Genomic DNA, 18183 nt, shown 5'->3' with positions numbered 1-18183 from the left:
TAGATAAATAAGCATTTTCCAAAAAAAAAAAAAAAAAGCCAAAAAATTAAAAATCAATGCAGTCAGTATTGTTCTGAAAAGAAATGTCACATAAGCAAACTCTTTTCCAAATTGAAAAAAGATTCCCTGGACAAAAGGGTCTCTCCCTCACATAATCTACCCTGAAAAGAGATCCACAAATACCAGTGCCAAGACTGCAGAAAGTAACCAGGCCAGATCATAGGCCCGTAAAGACGTCATTTAAAGGGGCAGGAGGGAAGAAACAGGAAAGGGTTGGGAGCACGAGAGGAGATGGGGTTGGCAGTAAACCTAAATGAGTTTCAATAAATTCTGACCTCTTCCTCTGTAATCAGCTCTCAGCCCTTCCTTCCCTTGCACGCAGCAAAGAAACTGAGGGTGGGTGAGCACTGAGAAAGTGACCAGATGAAAAACCAAGAGATAGGGTTCCATGACCAGGTACCCCTTACTGGGTCCCCGTTCCCTCGCCTGTAGAATGGGGGAATTAGATGATTCTGAATGTCCATGCCAAGTCTAATTCTCTGTTACAAGTGAAATCCAATCTGTTGTAATTTATGTCATCTCTTCCGCATTCTTCCCCTGATGTCTGCTGCATTTTCAGGCAGCACCATGGAACTAAATTAACTGAGGACATGTGATCACTCACACAGGTCTGGTGCAGAGAATCAGACAGTTGAACTACTGGACAAAAGAACAAGTGGTTGGCAGGAAAAAGCAATGACAAGTTGAAACAAGTCTGTGTGAAAGATTTTGTCATGCTATGGCATTATCTATTCTAGGCATTTAAGATTTCCTTCACAGAGGGAACTGCCTGTAGCCTGCATTATCTAGTGAGATTTTTCAAGTTTCTGAATACTACTGACTTTTAAAATGTGCACTCCAGACAAAACTGTAAAGCTTGTATAATGCCAGTTTCAATACCACTAAGATTTGCCACACTTTCCCTCAGTCATAGGGGATGTTAATCCAATTCTATAAAGTCAAAGTTGTTCCCTAGGCTTTAACCTGCAAGCTTGCTAGGAATCCTGCAAGTTCACGGTTAAAAGGAAGTCATGAGGATCAGGAAGGGTGTGTGTGTGTGTGTGTTTAAGTGGTCTTCTAAGCCATCTGCATTATTTCCCTAGGAGGAAAACAGTGCACATCCCACTGCCCAGGACAAATCTCTAGCAATTCCTCCATTACGTTTCAAGGTAATAGATGAAAATCACATACCTATTTAAATATTAACTTTTCTAACATGCTACCTTCACCTATGAAAACTGACAAAGAAAGTTATTCTTAAAACATACACAAATATGTTTTTTCCAGCCCTCCACCCAGTAACTTACAGAAAGAGCCTGCAAGAACCAACAGCAAGTTCTTTACACAATGTAAATAGCAACACTCAAAGCTTGTACAGAAAAGTCTTGGGAAATCTAAATAGTCGACCAAGGTTTCAATTTACAAAAGCAATAGCATCAGCATGACTAAAACAACAAACCTTCTATCGGTCCTTCTGCAAATATGACAAATATTATATTTACTGAATTCCAGTATGTGCCTGGCACTTTTCTAGGTTCTTGAGGTTTTAATAGTAGAAAACAAAGACAATGTTTTGCTGCCCCCAGGAAGTTTATGGAAAATTTTCTCAAAATATTAAATGTCAAATTTGTTTTAACTGGGAGTGTTCTCTCTGCTGAGTTACATGCACCTACTTTACCAAGGAACGAGTAAAAATAAACACAATGCATAAAGATAGGCACATCGATCAATGGAATAGACTTGAGAGTTCAGAAATTAATCTTCACATGTTTTGTAAATTGATTGTTGATAAGGGTGCCCAGACAATGCAATGGGAAAAGTAGTCATTCCAACAAATGAGCTGAGGTGACTGCATATCCATATGAAAGAGAATGAAGAATGGATGACAGACCTAAATGTAAGAGCTAAAGCTGTAAAATTCAGGAAAAACAGGGGTAGAAGTTACTGGTATCTACAAATATCAAACCACCTCTGTTCCCCTACTTCTACCCCTCTGAGAGCCAGCATCACTTTGGGCAAAGGTGGTGGATTACATATCCCAACTTGTAATTGAGAAAGAATTTATTAGCCATTAAGAGATCCTACATAATAATAGCTATGATTTATTGAGCACCTTTTATCCTATGTGCCTAAAATTCTTTTCTCAAATTCTCACAATCATACTATCAGGCAGGTATCATGCATGCCCTTCCACTTAAAAATGAGGAACAGAAGGCTACTTCAAAGAAGAGTCATTTGGCCCGTCACAAGACCAATACTTTCATAGTTGACCAGAATTTAAACACAGGGCAGGGTTGGCGAGAGGGGGAGAGACTGAAGTTGATCACACAGCACCCCAGGGAGATGGCTGGTTCAGGTGTGAAGTGTGAGGGCCTGGATTAAATTGAGAGCAGTGAAATGGTGTAGAAAAACCAATTTTGACAAGTGACAATTAAAGGAGCAGAGTCTCCAAGACTGCTTCTTAAACATGGCTCTGAATGAAAGGCAAGGTGGGACCGGAGTGGTTTAAACACTGAGACAGTCTCTGCGGGCTGGCTCAGGAACCTGACCCTCGCTCACGTTACTGTTTGTCTGGCAAGCTGTATCCCAAACAAGGGACCTTCTAACCCACTTCTGGGACACCACCCCCAACCCCCAAAAGCTGGGAATGCTTGGCATTACCAAAGCACATGTGTTTTCTTATGTGCTCAGTACATGTTGTTTCTAAACGATCTCGGGCTGTATTTAGTTCCCTATTTGGTCTCAGTTGGCTGATTTCTGCCCTGCAATCTGACCTTTCAGTTATTATCCATGGGGACTAGCACTCAGTACCTCTCGGTTTTCCTCGCCTGCCACCATCTCTCTTGTTCTAACTTCCTCTTGGCATGTCAACATCCTTGAAAACAAACTTCTCACACTTCTGACATGTTTGGAAGCCACGCCCAGGCCCTTTCATGCCTTCCGTGATTGTTAGAAGGTCCTCTGGAGGATCCATCTCAGCCTTTGGGGAATCTCTTGGCAAAAGTGTTTAGTAACAAAGACATAGATTAACAGGCAACATTAAGGAACAGTGGCTGTTTCACTTAAAAACAAGCAAACAAACATGAAATACGTACATGGTTCAGAGGGCACAGGAATGCAATCCACATTTCTGAGAATGGTACAGACTCTCCAAACCGTGGTTACAGGCTTTTTGAGTCACAAACTAAACTGGCTGGTTCCTGACCTCAACACACCTTGTCTATACCTAAACAAGTAATAACAGATGCCTGGTTAATCTTAATATATGAGACTTAGAAACAAATCTGGTAAGGCAGAAGCAAATGGCAGGTACTCATTACAACCCACAACAGGCTAAGTTTACCAGTTTTACTTATGGCTAAAATAGCAGAGACAAAGCTCGGCCAAAGCAATCAATCTCAGAAAAGCCAGAGGGGCATGGCAAATCTGATCTCTGACCTGTCATGTTTATAATAGGCCTGCAGAAAAAATACACTGCAATAGAATGGAAAACGTATCATTTGTCACAAAACCCCAATATTTAATTTATTGACACTAATGTTCTCCATTAAGTCTTACAGCAGTGTCAGGTGAAGTTTATACAGATTCCAGAGTAAAATGGGTGGTACGGCAAAATTAAAAATTACCCCAATGGTCCCTGATTTTGTGAATCCACACTGCAGAACCAACTGACAGCGTTCTCAGAGACAGAACAAGACACAAGAAAGAAAAGCAACTGAAGTGTGAGAACCTATTACCCATTCTTGAAATGAGCCCGTCTTCCAAAATACTCTCAAGTTGTAAGGGGAAAGTGACGTTTTTTTTAAAAAAGGAAGACTTACTAGTTGCCTTTACAATACAATAATGGTGTGCTCATGTTTTCTGAAATAGCTGCCGGTCAGCTCTTTAATGTGCTTGCTACATGCATTCCGCCCACTGAACCATCTCATTTTCTGCCCATTAGCAATATAAAAATTAGAGTATCTTGGTAAGATTCGCTTTATTCTAGGATCTTTCCTAGTAAAAATAAAATGGCAAAGGAACCTCATTATCTAGAAGATTTTCAACACGGCTTATTCCGATGTAACACTCGATTCATTCCTCGATTCGAATTACAGTTAATAAGCGTCTATCCCATGAGGTGTGCAGCTTAGCCGCTGTGGATCACAGGTAGGGGCTCAGACCTCTGGAGAAGACATCCAGGAATCATGCTTGCAATGTGACAAGTACTGTAACAGGATGTGACGGGTGCTTAACTCTGCCTGGCAAGCCTGGGTTAAAGGCTTTCTAGCAAATGGGACACTTGATTTAAGTCTTAAAGGATGAGTTCAGATGAGTGTGTGCTTAGGGAAAGGTGAAAGCATACACTGCTTGGTGGGAATCCCACGTATAAAGACACTGGAGGGTCTGGTATGGTTGGGGCCTGAGCAGCTCTGCGCGCCGACAGAGCACGTAGTTTGGGTAGGCAGGGCCAGCTGAGGTAGGGTGCTAACCCAAACAACACAGTCTGGGCTTTATCTGTAGACAGGAAGGAGGTCCTAAAAGGAGGAGGAGGAAATGAAGAGAGGAGGGGAAAGAATGAAACGAACAGTTTCTGGGTGCTTATACATGCCAAGTGACTGTGGACAAAATTCCCCTATTTCTACAGATGGGGAAATTGAGACTCCAGGAAGTGAAGCATCTTTCTGAAGGCCCCACGGCACCTCAGCAATCAAAATGTAAACCCAGGGGCTTTAACTCCAGAGCCCACGCTTTTAAGTCACTTCATTATCTTGCTCCTAGTATAAGAACATTAAGCAAGTTAAAGACACATCGTATTGTTTCCACTGACATATAAGGTATGTGACTACCCCCACAAAAGAGAGAGAGAACAAAAGAGGCAACCAAATGTTAGCCTGCATCCAGTGCGGAAAGCTGAGCACCAAACCCACAAAAATAAAGGCAGCTGTTATACTCCAGGGCAGTGGTTCTCAGCCGAAGGTGATTTCGCCCACTGGGGATATTCCCCAACATCTGGGGATATCTGGCAACATCTGGGGATATTTTTGGTTGTGACGACTGGACAAGAGGCACATAGGCATTTCGTGGTTAAAGGCTAGGAATACCACTCAGGATCCCACAATGGATAGGACAGCCTCCACGACAAACAACTGTCTGGCCCCACTCTGAGAGACAACCTGACACAAAACATCCAAGAAAAAATAAGCTTCTAATCTTGTTTATAAGTGTCTTGATAAAAATAACAAACCACTGTCCACATGGCTCATGGAAAGTAGCGTCTGGATTTTGGTCCCTGCAATTTAGATATGACTTTATCACCAACTGTTTTAGTCTGAATGTTTGTGTCCCCCTGGATTTGTATGTTGGAAACTTAACCCCCAATAGCAGGTGGGGCCTTTGGGATTAGTGCCCCTATAAAAGAGGGCCAGTAGAGCTCCCTCACCCCCTCGGCCATGGGAGGCTACAAGAAAAAGTTTCTGACCAAGAAGAGGGCCCTCATGCAGCTCCCAGCCTCCAGAACTGTGAGAAATAAACTTCTTCTGTTTGTAAGTCACCCAGTGTGTGGTCTTTTGTTACAGCAGCCAGAACAGACCAAGACATCATCACCCGTATGTTTAGTTCAAAGTGTCAGTTCAAGCTTAACATTACAGAATTCAAGAACAATTGTATTGAAGGAGCTGCGAAGAGTGTGGTCCACCTTTAACTAAGAAAATTATAAACACCTGGCGAGGGACAGCCATTAGCTAGTGGCTGGAGGTAACAACCAATGATGTCCCCCTTAAATTAGGTTTAAATCACTTTCCAACCATTAACGATTAAGAAATTATTTTTAATAAGTTTTTTCAAGAAGAAAACTTCTTGTAAAATGGAGGGGCACGTAAGGTCTGAGGATGCAATGTACAGCATGGGGACTCCAGTTGATAACGCTGTATCGTAGCACTGAAATTTGCTCCGAGACTAGAACTTCCGTGCTTTCAACGACAACAAAAAGATAAATACGTAAGGTGATGGCTGGGTTAACTCGGTGGGATGGTAGGAATCCTTTCACCATGCATTTGTCTATCAAATCATCATCGTGTACGCTTTAAATTTATTACAATTTCATTTTTCAATTTTACCTCAATGAAGCTGAAAAAAACACTTGGAATCACTTTTTAAAAACAAAACACAAAAGAATTTGAGGGAGCATTTATATACTTACTACCGTGTTTCCCCCAAAATAAGACCTAGCTGGACCATCAGCTCTAATGTGTCTTTTGGAGCAAAAATTAATATACGACCGGGTCTTATACTATGTAAGACCCGGTCTTATATTGTATTAAAATAAGACCCACTGTTATATTACATTACATTACATTACATTACATTACATTACATTACCCCAGTCTTATAGTATATTAAAATAAGACCCAGTCTTATATTAATTTTTGCTCCAAAAGATGCATTAGAGCTGACGGTCCGGCTAGGTCTTATTTTCCGGGAAACAGGGTAGTTCATCTTAAACAGCCACATGAATATCAAATTTGAATCTCAGAAACATAGACGAAATGTGGAGCAGGGGTACTTCCATCTCAGTCACATCTAATTTACTGACCAATCAAGATCCCAAACAAATTTTACATTAACAAAAATGTTGGTATATGATTGATTACTTGCTTGTTTCTAAGGTCTCCAACTCTTGTACCTTATGCAGTTTATATCAAAAATACAGGTAGTCACATAAATACACGTGATTTGTAAAGAACTATCACTTTTCATTTTTGCCCAATCTTCTTAGATTATTCTTTACCAATCTAAATGGGATGAAAATTACAATTCTTGGTAAGTGAAAGGAATATAATTTAAGTCCCCACCTTCCAATTGTTTTTCTAGTTTATTAAGAAGTTTCTGATCAAAACTGACTCACAATACTCCCTCAGGAAACTCAGGATGATTAGGAAGTAACTTCATTTAAAAGTTAATGACTGAACTGTATACGTTTTAACTGTGTGAATTGTATGGTACATCTCAATAAAGCCGTTAAAAAAAGTTAATGGAATTTCCATCTTGCTATCATATTGGTTTCATTAATTTAGTCAAATACATTGAGGGGAAAATGAGCACCTACATTACCACTCAGAGGACTAAAATCTGGCTAAAATGAAAATATTGAGCTAGTTCATATTTGCAGCAGCAATTTTCAAAACTAAATTTATAATCAAATCTTACAGATTTTTTCCCCCTGAAAATCTTTGCTATTCAAATAACAACCTATAAAAGGTAGTTTGAGCCATATTGAAGTTTTGCTTTCTAAAGAGAACAAAAATAAGATTACCTCCACCAGGACAAAGAACTACAAAGGACATAATAAAAGTTTCCCTGAACAAACATTACTCAAAAAAACCAAGAGATTAACCACAGCAGAAATTCTTAACTTGAATAAACAACAGAGATAGCAGCAGAGAGCAAACTGCTAAAAGCTATTGTGGGGCTCAACACACAACCAATAGCTAACAGTTTATATAAACCTGGGTTTTTAAATCTTGGATAGGGCTCAAACTACAAACTGCATGAAAAAGACTTCCTGTTTGTCAAGGTGAGGTTACTTATAAAGCAAGTTAACAGTACAAATTGCTACATAACATTGAATACAAAGATACTGTGTTTTATTTATCTGATTATTTTTTAAACAAAACATTGTTTTCAGTTTAAATGCTACTCATCTTAACATATATGTGTCACTACTGTTTTCAGGCTGAACTCTGCTTTCCATGGGAACCAACACTGATTTTTTTCTAAAGTCAATTAAAAACTCTGATCTAAGTTGCAGAAAATCACTTTATAACTAACCTTTCAATTTATAATTTGCCACTTAAATCCAGAGTGTTTTTCAGATTGGCACACAGAAACAAAAATAATAACAATGTTTTACCAAGCTTCTCTCATACTCCTACTTAAATTTTCTACAATTATTTATTTTTTTAACTGACAAGGAATTGTTATGACAGAATACAAGCAAATTTTTAATTATCAGGAATCAGTAAAATTCTTTCCATTAAGTGAGGAAATATGTGAATAATTTTACTGCAAAATTAGCTGTCTTCATTTCATTTTAGATAGAATGCAAAGCAGGGTCATCTCAAAATAATAATAAAGAAATACTTCTGAAAATAAAAATATTTTTTCTATTTTAATTTCAGGGAAAAGGGCTAATTGATGTTGAATGTTTAACTTCAACTTTTATTAGCGATAATCAAAATTATCGAGTGTACTATAGCAGGAGGAAAACACCATAATAGTAATTACTTTTCTACTATTAGTAACTTTGAAGTGATTGTTTATTATTTCATTTACAAACTAAAGTAGGAGTTAAAGAAAATGTCAAATATGTACAGAATAATATTATATATATACTCATTCAACATTCGAATACCTTCTACATTTGAGATGCTGTTCATATATTATTCCATTTACAAATATACAGATGTGTTTAATTTAGTACATACCACAAGTAGATATGTGCTTAACACATGCATTTTATGGTAGCATGGTAGTTACTGATAATGTGGTTAACTTCAGCAGACATCTGTGTTACACATATGGCCATCAAAATAATTGTGGCATGCTTTTGTGACACTGAAAGAGGCAAAGCCTGTTGCAAAATGATTACTTGCAACAAAAGCCTGCTTAAATTACTGTTTAGTTAAATGGCATCGATCCAAAACAACAGCATTATAAAGTTGCTACTGCCTTCGAATCACTCCCCAATTTTCAACCTATTTGTAAAACAAGGTAAGCACCATCAGGTTATAAAAAGTAATTACAGACCAAGAATTTTGATTCATGCTTCTTTGACAAAATTATTGCATTTAATCCCAAATGTTGGCTGCTCTCTTGACAGAGTAATGTACATGCTCCACAGCTGACAGGTAGGGCTTTCATGATTAAATAGGAAGGGCACACTCCAGATGACTTTAGACTTGGCACTTAGGACTTCTTTGTTGTTTTAGTACCAAATCATCAGTTATCTTTTTCTCATTGTTTCTATCCCCAAGCCAAAGAGAATCTATATTATAAAAAAACTTAGGATGTTTCTGTGATTTTTGCCATTTTATTCACACAGTATACCAAAGCATGTTACATGATTTTATAAGGTAAATTCTTTTCCTGGATTAATTTGGGAGGGAGAGGGGATGTCTTGGAACATAAAATTTGAAAGCATAAAGTGAACGCCTTCCCCCAAAAGAGACTTTTATTGGCCTTAAAAGGAAACACCAAATGAGAATCTGATTGACTTGCTTATTTTAACTACTGGGGACACAATATTCAAAACAATTTCATAAAAGAAAGGGTGAACTTTGTCTTACGGCTTTCACTGACCATTTTTGCCCCCTTTTTCCTGCAAGAGAATGACACCTGTGAAATGAGAATCTTCTACACCAAGAACAGTAACATCAAAGCTGAAGCTTTTGGCCAAGAACAGTTACTCTCCTGTCCATAAATCGATGTAAAAACTGATTCACGCAAGGAAATGCCCAGGGCCTACACCATTAGGATTAACTTCTGAGATGACAAGTCTAGGAGAGAACGCTTGTCAGCCTCAACTTGATTTCTCAGTGGACCAGCTCTACCCGGGGCGGGATGGGAGGGTGGGGAGCGGTTTCCCTTCGCCAGATTCAGCTGCTGAGTTATCTAAAACGCCTGCGTCTTAAAACTGAAGGAGAGAAAGGAAACAAAACGCTCCCGATTCCAATCACCTCTAGGCAGTTACATAGTTGCAGGAGCAAAACAAGCGCTCCTACGCCTCGGTCAGGTTGTCAACTCGAACGTTGAGAACTCAGCACAATTAAAGAAGTGAGTCTCTGCAATCTCTCATAACCTTTTTGTTTGGGTTGTCTGGGTGAATAGTTGTAATTATATTTTTATTATCTAAAAACAAGAGCGAAGTTATTACCGAGTCGCTTTGAGAGATGCTGAATTAAATGTGGGGAGCCAGTTTGCTTGAGGAAAGGGAAATTATTTTCCGTCCAAACGTTAACAATACCCAGCTACAAGCCCGGGCAACACAATCACAACCACCTAATAAATGTGTGTCAACGAGTAAACTCCTTTCCTTCCCCAATGTCACTATCATGAAAAAGCCTAAACGAAGCCAAGGGAAATCGTGCCTTCGACACTGTATGCAGCCCGTATATTCTGTTCTGCGCCTGTTTGGGGGCTGGAGGGGGCCTTAGACGCTTTGGGAGGAAATCGATGCCGGGAAGACTTTTGGTCTCAACTGCAGGACCGTGGACTGCAGCTGCGAGTCGGTGCGTAGATTACAGTTGGAGACGTCAAACTTACTTTCCCTTAGAAGGGACTCAAACTTAACCCACGCGGACACGTCCACCCTCTACCTGAGCGCCGCGGGCAGCCCCGGCCCGTGACAGCCGTCACGCAAAGCCCGGGACCCCCGAGCCCGCCCGGCTGCCCACCGCCCCCCGAACACGCCCCCGGCCCGCGCCTACCTTAATGCCCTGCTGCTGGGTGGTGAGGGTTAACTTGGACTCATCCAGGAGCAAAACTTCGCAGTAAAATTCTTCCGGAACCGCGCAGAAACAGCCCATGTCGGCTGTGGCCGTCTCCAGCCCAGGCGAGAGCCGCGATCCAGGCGCTGAGCCGCCGCCTCCTCAAGCGCGAGGCATTAATGTATTGTCCACGCGGTGGCGAAGGCGACAGGAGCAGCCCCCGGAGGGGTCCGCGAGCAGGAGCCAAGGACAGCGGCGAAGCCCGCCCGGGGAGTCAGCGCCCGGGAGCGGCCGAGGAAGCGCCGGCGGGACTGCGCGCGGAGGGCGGCCGCGCGTCCCCGCGCATCCCGCGTGCGACTCGGGCTCCTGCGAAGGCGGGGGCGGCGCGGCCCCTTCCGCGGTCCTGGGGACGACAGAAGTCTCCCGGCAGTGGGCACAGGAGGCGCGGAACCGGAGAGACGAGCGCTCGAGCGCCCCCCCCCCCCGCGCACTCGGAAGCCCCTGGACGCGGTTCAGCCCCCTCCGCCCGCGATCGCGGGCAGCGCGGCCTCGACGCCCCGGCCTCCGCCGCCGCCCGCGCAGCGCTCAGCGGGCGCGCACTCCCCGCTCCGACCCCCCGCGCGGCCCCCCGTCCGGTCCGCCGAATGGGGAGCGCTCGGCTCTCCCTTTGTGTCCTGGGTACCCACGACGTCCCAGCGACACTGCAGGACAATCTCCCTGCGAGGTCGCCCCTTCCCCAATCCGCGGGCGCCCAGAAGCCCCAAGACGGTCGGAAAGGGCAGCGAGCGGGCTCCGATGGAAACCGGTGAGGACGGGTCAGCTCGTCGCGGAGCGCGGCCCCCGCCTGGGGAACCCCGAGCTCATCGCGGGGGGCCGTGGGGGCCAAGTTCAAGCTCTTTCTCCGAGAAAGCCCTGCCGCTGCGGCAGAGCGCCGACCCTCCGGGAGGTTCAGAGAAACGGGGAGTCAAAAGACTCGCGCCCGGGCTAGGCGAGCGGCGGGCGGACGCGGAGGGGTGTGCCCGGCAGCGCCAGGCCGCGGCGGCTCCGGGGAAAGTTCTCCACGCTGCGCGAGGGCTGGCGCCCGGGGCGGGAGCAGCCCAGGTGCAGCCGGGCCGGGCGCGGCGTCTGCGAAAAGCCCCGGAGCGAAGCGGCGGCCCGGAGGCCGGGAAGGGGGCGCCCTTCTGGGCGGGGTCTCGGCTGGGGGCGGAGGGCGGAGCGGAGGTGGTCTAATGGCGAAGTGCCGACAGGTCCGCGGGAGAAACTGCGCGCGGCGCCCGAGCTGCTGGGCCGCGTGGAGCTCTGACCCCGCTCGCTGTGTTCGTTTCCCGGGGAGACCTGGAGGCTGGCTCGGGGAGGGCAGGACGCCTTCCTGCTTGGACCCCGGCGGTCAGCACTCCCAGTCCCACACCCACCGTGCGGCCGGCCGTGTCCAGAACCGGCGGACACAATAGCTCTGAGGATGCAGTGACCCCTGGTGGGTTCTCGTGTCGGTGCAGACAGTGGAGACAGCGGCGGAGGAGGCAGGGCCTCGCCAGCCTTCGGAGCAGGTGCAATCTGCTCTCCAGCTGTGAACCCGCAGCGAGTTGATGCGAATCGTACGTAGAGACACGGGACGACGCGGAGCAGGGTTGAGGGTAGGCCTCCCAGAAAATTTTCTCTATATTGAGTGTTAGAAAGAGCAAGAGCTTTGGCATCGGGCGTAGTTTTGAGTTCTGTCCTCTACCACTTATAAGCTAAGTAGCCAAAACTCAAAAATTTTTGCTTAAAATCTAGGACGTTAGTGCCATTAAAAAAAAAAAAATAAAAGCTGGCACCCGCAGCACAGAATGGAAATGAACTATTTTCAACTTTGGAGTGAGTTTCCTTCCATAGTAATTTGTCACAGAGAGCCTTCCTTAGGAAGCTTTTTTTCCGTGCTGTAGCAGCCCCATCTAAACATGAATAAGCAACCTCCAAAGTGCGATATGAACCTGCCATCTTTGGTATGAACTTCATCTAAAACCATGAATTAAACCTATTTTGTTTTCCAAGCTTTCTGTGAAATGGAAGCAGGTTCTGAATTTCTAATCAAATTCCATGCCCAACTTGGGGTTGTATTGTCCAAGTTTTGTCTTGACGCAGCTGACACATTATTCTGGGTTTACCATCTTTACTCGTGGATTTTTTTTTCGGTGATATAATACTCCTGACACAAATTACCAAATAGTATTGAAAAATTTAATAACAGATTTTCATACTTTATTATAATATTCAGTACAGCCACCTAAGCTCGGAAAAACAACAAATAAGGTTCAAGTGTAATAATTTGTTTCCCAGTTCTGAGTTTTGCTGCCATCTGTTATGTCCTTTGATTTTTGTGGGTTATTTTTATTTTGTCTGTTTGTTTTGTTTTACCTCCAATGGTGATGGAAAGGCTGCAGGTTTGGGGTATAGTAGCGAGTTTGTTCCAGGCTCTTCACAAGGGAAGGTACAAAGCCATGAAGTCCTGTACATATGACAGCTTTTTCTAAGTGAGTTATTTCTTTATTAGGGAATGAAGAAAAGAAAACAATTTATTTAGCACAAAATTGGAGTTTCTTAGGTATAATGGGAAGATTCCATAGGTATTTTTTTTTAAATCAATAGTTCATTTACATTGTTCAGTAGTATTCCTTTAAATGTACGTGCTGCAATTTGTTATGCATTCATTGGTGTAGTTTCCAATTTTTTAATGTTACAAATAATACAAATATTACAAATCCTGCTCTGAGGAGGTAAGCTCCGGCTACCTTAACAAAACACCACAGGTTAGGTGGCTTAAACAACAGACACTTATTTTCTCAGCGTTCTGGATGCTGGAAGTTCAAGATCAGGGGGACAGCATAGTCACTTTCTGGTGTGACCTCTCTTCCTGGCTTATAGCAGCTGCCATCCCACTGTGTGCGGAGGTGTGAGGGAGAGCATGCGCTTTGTAGTGTCTCTTCACATAGGACACTAAACCTTTTGTATCAAGGCCCCTCCCTTATCACTTCATTTAACCTTAATTACCACTTTATAGACCCTGTCTGAAAATACAGTCACATTGGGGGTTATAGCTTCAACATATAAATTTGGAGGGGACACAGTTCAGTCCATAAAGGATCTATTTCTCTTTTTTCTTTAAAGTTTATTGGGGTGACAGTTGTTAGTACAGTTATGTAGATTTCAGGTGTACAATTTTGTAATTGTATATCTCACACTGTGTGTCCCCCACCCAGAGTCAGTTTTCTTTCTATCACGGATCTATTTCTTTGTGGGTATGGGTGCTTTTATTCCTTTTGAAATAAAAGAGTGGAATAATTGGATCAGAAGATATACAAATGGAAAATAAGCAATGGAAAGATGCTCAATCACTAGTCATTAGGGAAATGCATGTTAAAATCACCATAAGTTACCACTGCAGACTTAGGAGAATGGCTACCGTACCAAGCTCTTGTACCACCATACCAAGTGAGGTGAGGATGAGGGCCAGTTTGAATTCTCAGACACTGCTGCTGGGAATGTAAAATGTACGACCACTTTGGATGACACTTTGTCAGTTTCTTAAAAAGTTGAACATATACCTTAAACAGGATTTTGGAGGAAAATTTTCTCTGCCTATCCAGAGAAAAAAAATTAACAAGATACTATTCAAACTCATCAACTTCCTCCCCAGGAAAGAGGTGCACAACATAATATAGGCTATTTAAAGCCTGTGTGAAAGCCTTTGATCTCTTTTCAGAGATTCTTTACAAAAATATTTTCTTTAGTAAAGATGACATTTTGTCATAATAAGCCTATGTAGATGAGTCAAATGACAAACAAATTCGGAGTAGGTATAATTTCATGGAAATATGTAGACCATCTGTGAAGGACTATAGGAATCCTCCTCCTGGAAGAAGCGATTTGACCTCCCATAAAACAGGCCCCACCCTTTGCTGAAACATGCACTTCAAAATGCCAGACACAGAATTGTTTTTAAAGCACCATATTCTTTTTAGGAACATGTCTTCAAATCATCCATTTCTTCTGTCATCTTTTATACTTCGGCATTTTTTAAACTTCAAAAAGTTAATTGTAATTTGAAACAGGAAAAAAAACACCTTGAAAACATTGACAGTTACCTAAGTAAATAATTTAATTACTTAAAAACCAAATAGCAATGCAGTAGAATCACCTGGAAGACTTGTTAATATACAGATTGCTGACCCCAGCCTGACAATTTGCATTTCTGATAAGTTCCAGGCAATGTTTATGTTGCTGGTTTGGAACCACACTTTGAGAAGTACTGCTCTAGAGATTATCTTTCCAAAAAATAATAAAAGTTGTCCCTAATTATCTATGAATAATTTTTTTAAAGGTGGAGGTGCGTTCTTTACTAGTACCCTCCCTGTTATTCTACTTCATCCATCATTATCTCATTAATGCCTGTCCAGGAAGTGTATTGAAGACCCTGCCAAGTGGATTACATCAGAAAGAGTAGTTTTTATAGAAGGGAAGATCCCTGTTTTAGTTTCATCACACTCCTTCATAGTCTCTTCAGATACCTCACTCATTTTTCTTTCTAATATAGTATGTGTCCAGGCATATCCAGTTTTTAAGACCATCCTGCCTTCTGACTCACTTCATATATATGTCATTAACCAGCTGTCCTCTCTCCTGAGTACTGAGGCCTCAGATCCCATTTCTGAAATGCCTCAAGGGTGTTACCACATTTCAAGGGAAGTCATCTCCCGGACAGCAACCTAAGCTATTTCTTTATTCTTGTGATTTCCATTTAAACGTTCTTTGGAATTTACTGATAATTTTTATTTTGTACAGTTTGTAATCCTTGTTGGTGAATGCATTGACATGGTTTGTATTTGGTGTAGATGGTTTAGAACTTTGAATTTGACATACCCTAGTATCCCCTTCTCTGGTCAAATGTAAACTAGCAAAAAATGGGGGCTGGGGAGCAAGTTGAAAAGTTTTATTTCTTTAGAGACAGTTTCTGAGTTTTTCAAACAGCAGATTAACATCTTATGCCTATTTGACTGAGAGGGATTCCAAAGGTTGGTCAGAGTGGGTGAAATGGCTTTGATACATTGTTAGTAGACATGTAAATTGATTCAGACTTTCTGGAGTACAAACTGTCATAAACAATTTAAGTATGCATATATTTTGACCCAGAAATTCAATATCTGGGGATTTATGATTATCAAATAATTGATACAGATGTCTGTAAAAATATATTTGCTGCTGCATGTTTATGTATTAAAGCTTTTTAAACAATCCAGGTGCCCAATAGTAGGGAATTGTTACATTAATTCTAGTATATGCATATGATAGAAGATCCAGCAGCTGTTAGAAAAGATGGGATGGATATATATGCACTGACATGGAAAGTTATCCAAAGTAAGCAGTGAGGTAAAAAGATCAGCGTACATAATAGTGCAAATAGAAAGGTCCATTTTTATTTGTTTTTCAACGGAAGTTTCCATTTTTTTACAATGCGCATGAATTAATGAAAAATGAAAGTGATTTTTATATTAAATAGAAGAATGCTGTTTAATTTCTGGTTAATGAAGTTGACCTTCATTTAAAAATGAGTTCCTTTTTTTAGAATCTAATATATTGACTATTTTACCTGTTTCCCTATCAAAGGATGGGGAAATCAGCTTTCAGTTATCCTGCAATTATTTTGATTTGAAGTCAGATTAGCCATGTGACTTTAAAGAAGTCCCACTATCTCTCCGTGCCTTGGCATGCTCAGCTACAAAATAAGGGACTTGGGACTTGGAGCTGGTGCCTCTAGATCTCCATGCCCAGCATGCTTCTTTCCCATCCCTTTCTTCTAAAAACAACACACTGCTCTTCTTGTAAAAGTGATATCCAGGGAAAAAGAAACCCAGTGTAACATCTAGCCAAGAAACATCTGGAGTAAATGACCTCTGAACTCATGTCCAGCCTTCTGATTCTGACATTAAGAAGTTGCCAAGAAAAACTGAAAACAGTCATTGCATGGGTGGCTTGTGGACAGGAGTAGAATGGAGACATTTTACTGTATTCCTTTTTGTGAATACATTTAGAATTTTGTAGTGTTCTTCTGTACACATGTTACCTAGTCATGACAAAAATAAATATTTTTAAATCGTATTTTAAAAGGCAAAGTATAGTTTATGATCTTACTAAATGGGCATGCAGAAAGCAAGCACTGGATTCACGTATGTGAAAAACACCGACAGTGATTATCTCTGTGGTAGAACAGTGAGTGAATTTTGTTTTCCGTGATTTTGTGTATTTTTATAAAATTTCTTCAAGGAATATTACTTGAAGATAAAGGGTTTAGCTCTTGGCAGAGTTGGGTTTCATCCTTAAGTCTTAATTTAATTCCCCACTACTTATAACATAACCCCACACAAAATTCTAGGAATGTATGAAATTAAACTTTGTTATATATACGTATAATGTATATGTCAGTAGTGTATATCTTAATATACTTAGTCCAGGTTGTAGATAGGATAAAGCAATATTTATGAGGGATATATATCCAACCATAATCATATTACTGTATTTCATTGAATCTAAGATACCACCGATTACATTAATAATTTATTTTATTTACGACTAAGAAATAAATAAAAACTGCCAATTAATGAAAGACACCATAAGTTATGGAGATACCCCAATATCAGAAATATTAACATGTGAAAAAGATGTCATCTTGAAAATTGAAGTATGCTGTTAATTAGGATCATGTTTATACTAGTTTTATGCTAAAATAGTTGATTCGATCTTACTAATATCTCCATATTTACACCATGTTCATTGGTAAATATGAGTGAAGGACACAAGTACAAATATTTTCAGGTCACAAATGTATATAAGAAAGAATGCATGCATGTAATTTTTTTTGTAAATCAACTATCAGGATGCTTTTGAAAACCCAACTTAAACCAATCTTTAAAATAGAGTTTATTGCCTCACTGACTACAAATTTCCAGCAGCATCCAAGAGTGACTCTGATTCTCTGTGTCCTGTCACCTCTACCACTTACACGTATTGGTCTTGAACTTAGCCTTGCTTCTCTTGAAGCAGTCAGATGCTGGAGTAGTTCCAGGACTCACGTCTGCTGTCCACACCACACAGAGGAAAGGAAGCCAACGATTCTTCTAACTTCCTTAGTTGGAGGCAGAGATTTCACTCTGATGGACTACCCTGAGTCACAAGCAGTTTGGTGGAGCCATTGGGAACATAGATTCCAAATCCAACCCAGCTCACTGTTCACCAGCTTTGCGCCTCAGAGCAGCATAGACAGGGTTTATCATAGCACCCACCTCATGCAGCTGTTGTGAGAACTACAAGGACTAAGGCCATGTTTAGAACTGTCCCTAGCACTTAGTAAACGCTATGGAAGTGTTGTTGTTGTTGATGATAATGATGTCATCCATCCCTGAAGTAATCACCTTGGCTAGAGAGAGACTACTAAATGGCTGCGCCCAGGTCAAACGGTAACTCCAGAGTAATAGAATTTGCTTCTCTGAAATCACATGGGGTCCCCAAATAGGGGCAACGAGAAGGAATAACTAGGCAATTAAGGCACAGAAAGTAGGTGGGAATAACCGATAAACATCCACTACACAAATCATGGTTTAAATACCCAGCATTGTTTGACGAATCATAGTCTAAAATGAAGACCATG

At 41.6% G+C, this 18183-nt stretch overlaps 2 protein-coding genes across 5 annotated transcripts in view; one reads left to right on the top strand and one right to left on the bottom strand.

The window, feature by feature from the left end:
• EPB41L4A (erythrocyte membrane protein band 4.1 like 4A) overlaps positions 1 to 11071 on the bottom strand; it is a 229509-nt gene extending 218438 nt beyond the window's left edge. Inside the window, exon 1 of one of the 4 annotated variants that reach the window (XM_081052913.1) lies at positions 10506 to 11071. In XM_081052913.1, coding sequence (XP_080909039.1) covers positions 10506 to 10604 — 99 coding nt within the window. In that variant the 5' untranslated portion in view covers positions 10605 to 11071. The remainder of the gene's footprint in view (positions 1 to 10505) is intronic. The other 3 variants (XM_081052915.1, XM_081052916.1, XM_081052914.1) reach the window with 3 other exon arrangements.
• Positions 11072 to 11287: 216 nt separating this feature from the next.
• Positions 11288 to 18183, top strand: part of LOC308499452 (uncharacterized protein) — a 134612-nt gene continuing 127716 nt past the window's right edge. The window contains exon 1 of the mRNA XM_081052912.1: positions 11288 to 12139. Within this exon, the coding sequence (XP_080909038.1) occupies positions 11301 to 11735 (435 nt within the window). The 5' untranslated portion in view covers positions 11288 to 11300 and the 3' untranslated portion in view covers positions 11736 to 12139. The remainder of the gene's footprint in view (positions 12140 to 18183) is intronic.

The sequence above is a fragment of the Rhinolophus hipposideros genome (genome assembly GCF_964194185.1).
Source record: "Rhinolophus hipposideros genome assembly, chromosome: 7".
Lineage (NCBI taxonomy): Eukaryota > Metazoa > Chordata > Mammalia > Chiroptera > Rhinolophidae > Rhinolophus > Rhinolophus hipposideros.
Note: the sequence above shows the minus strand (reverse complement) of the source record. Positions and strands in the feature narration are given on the sequence as shown.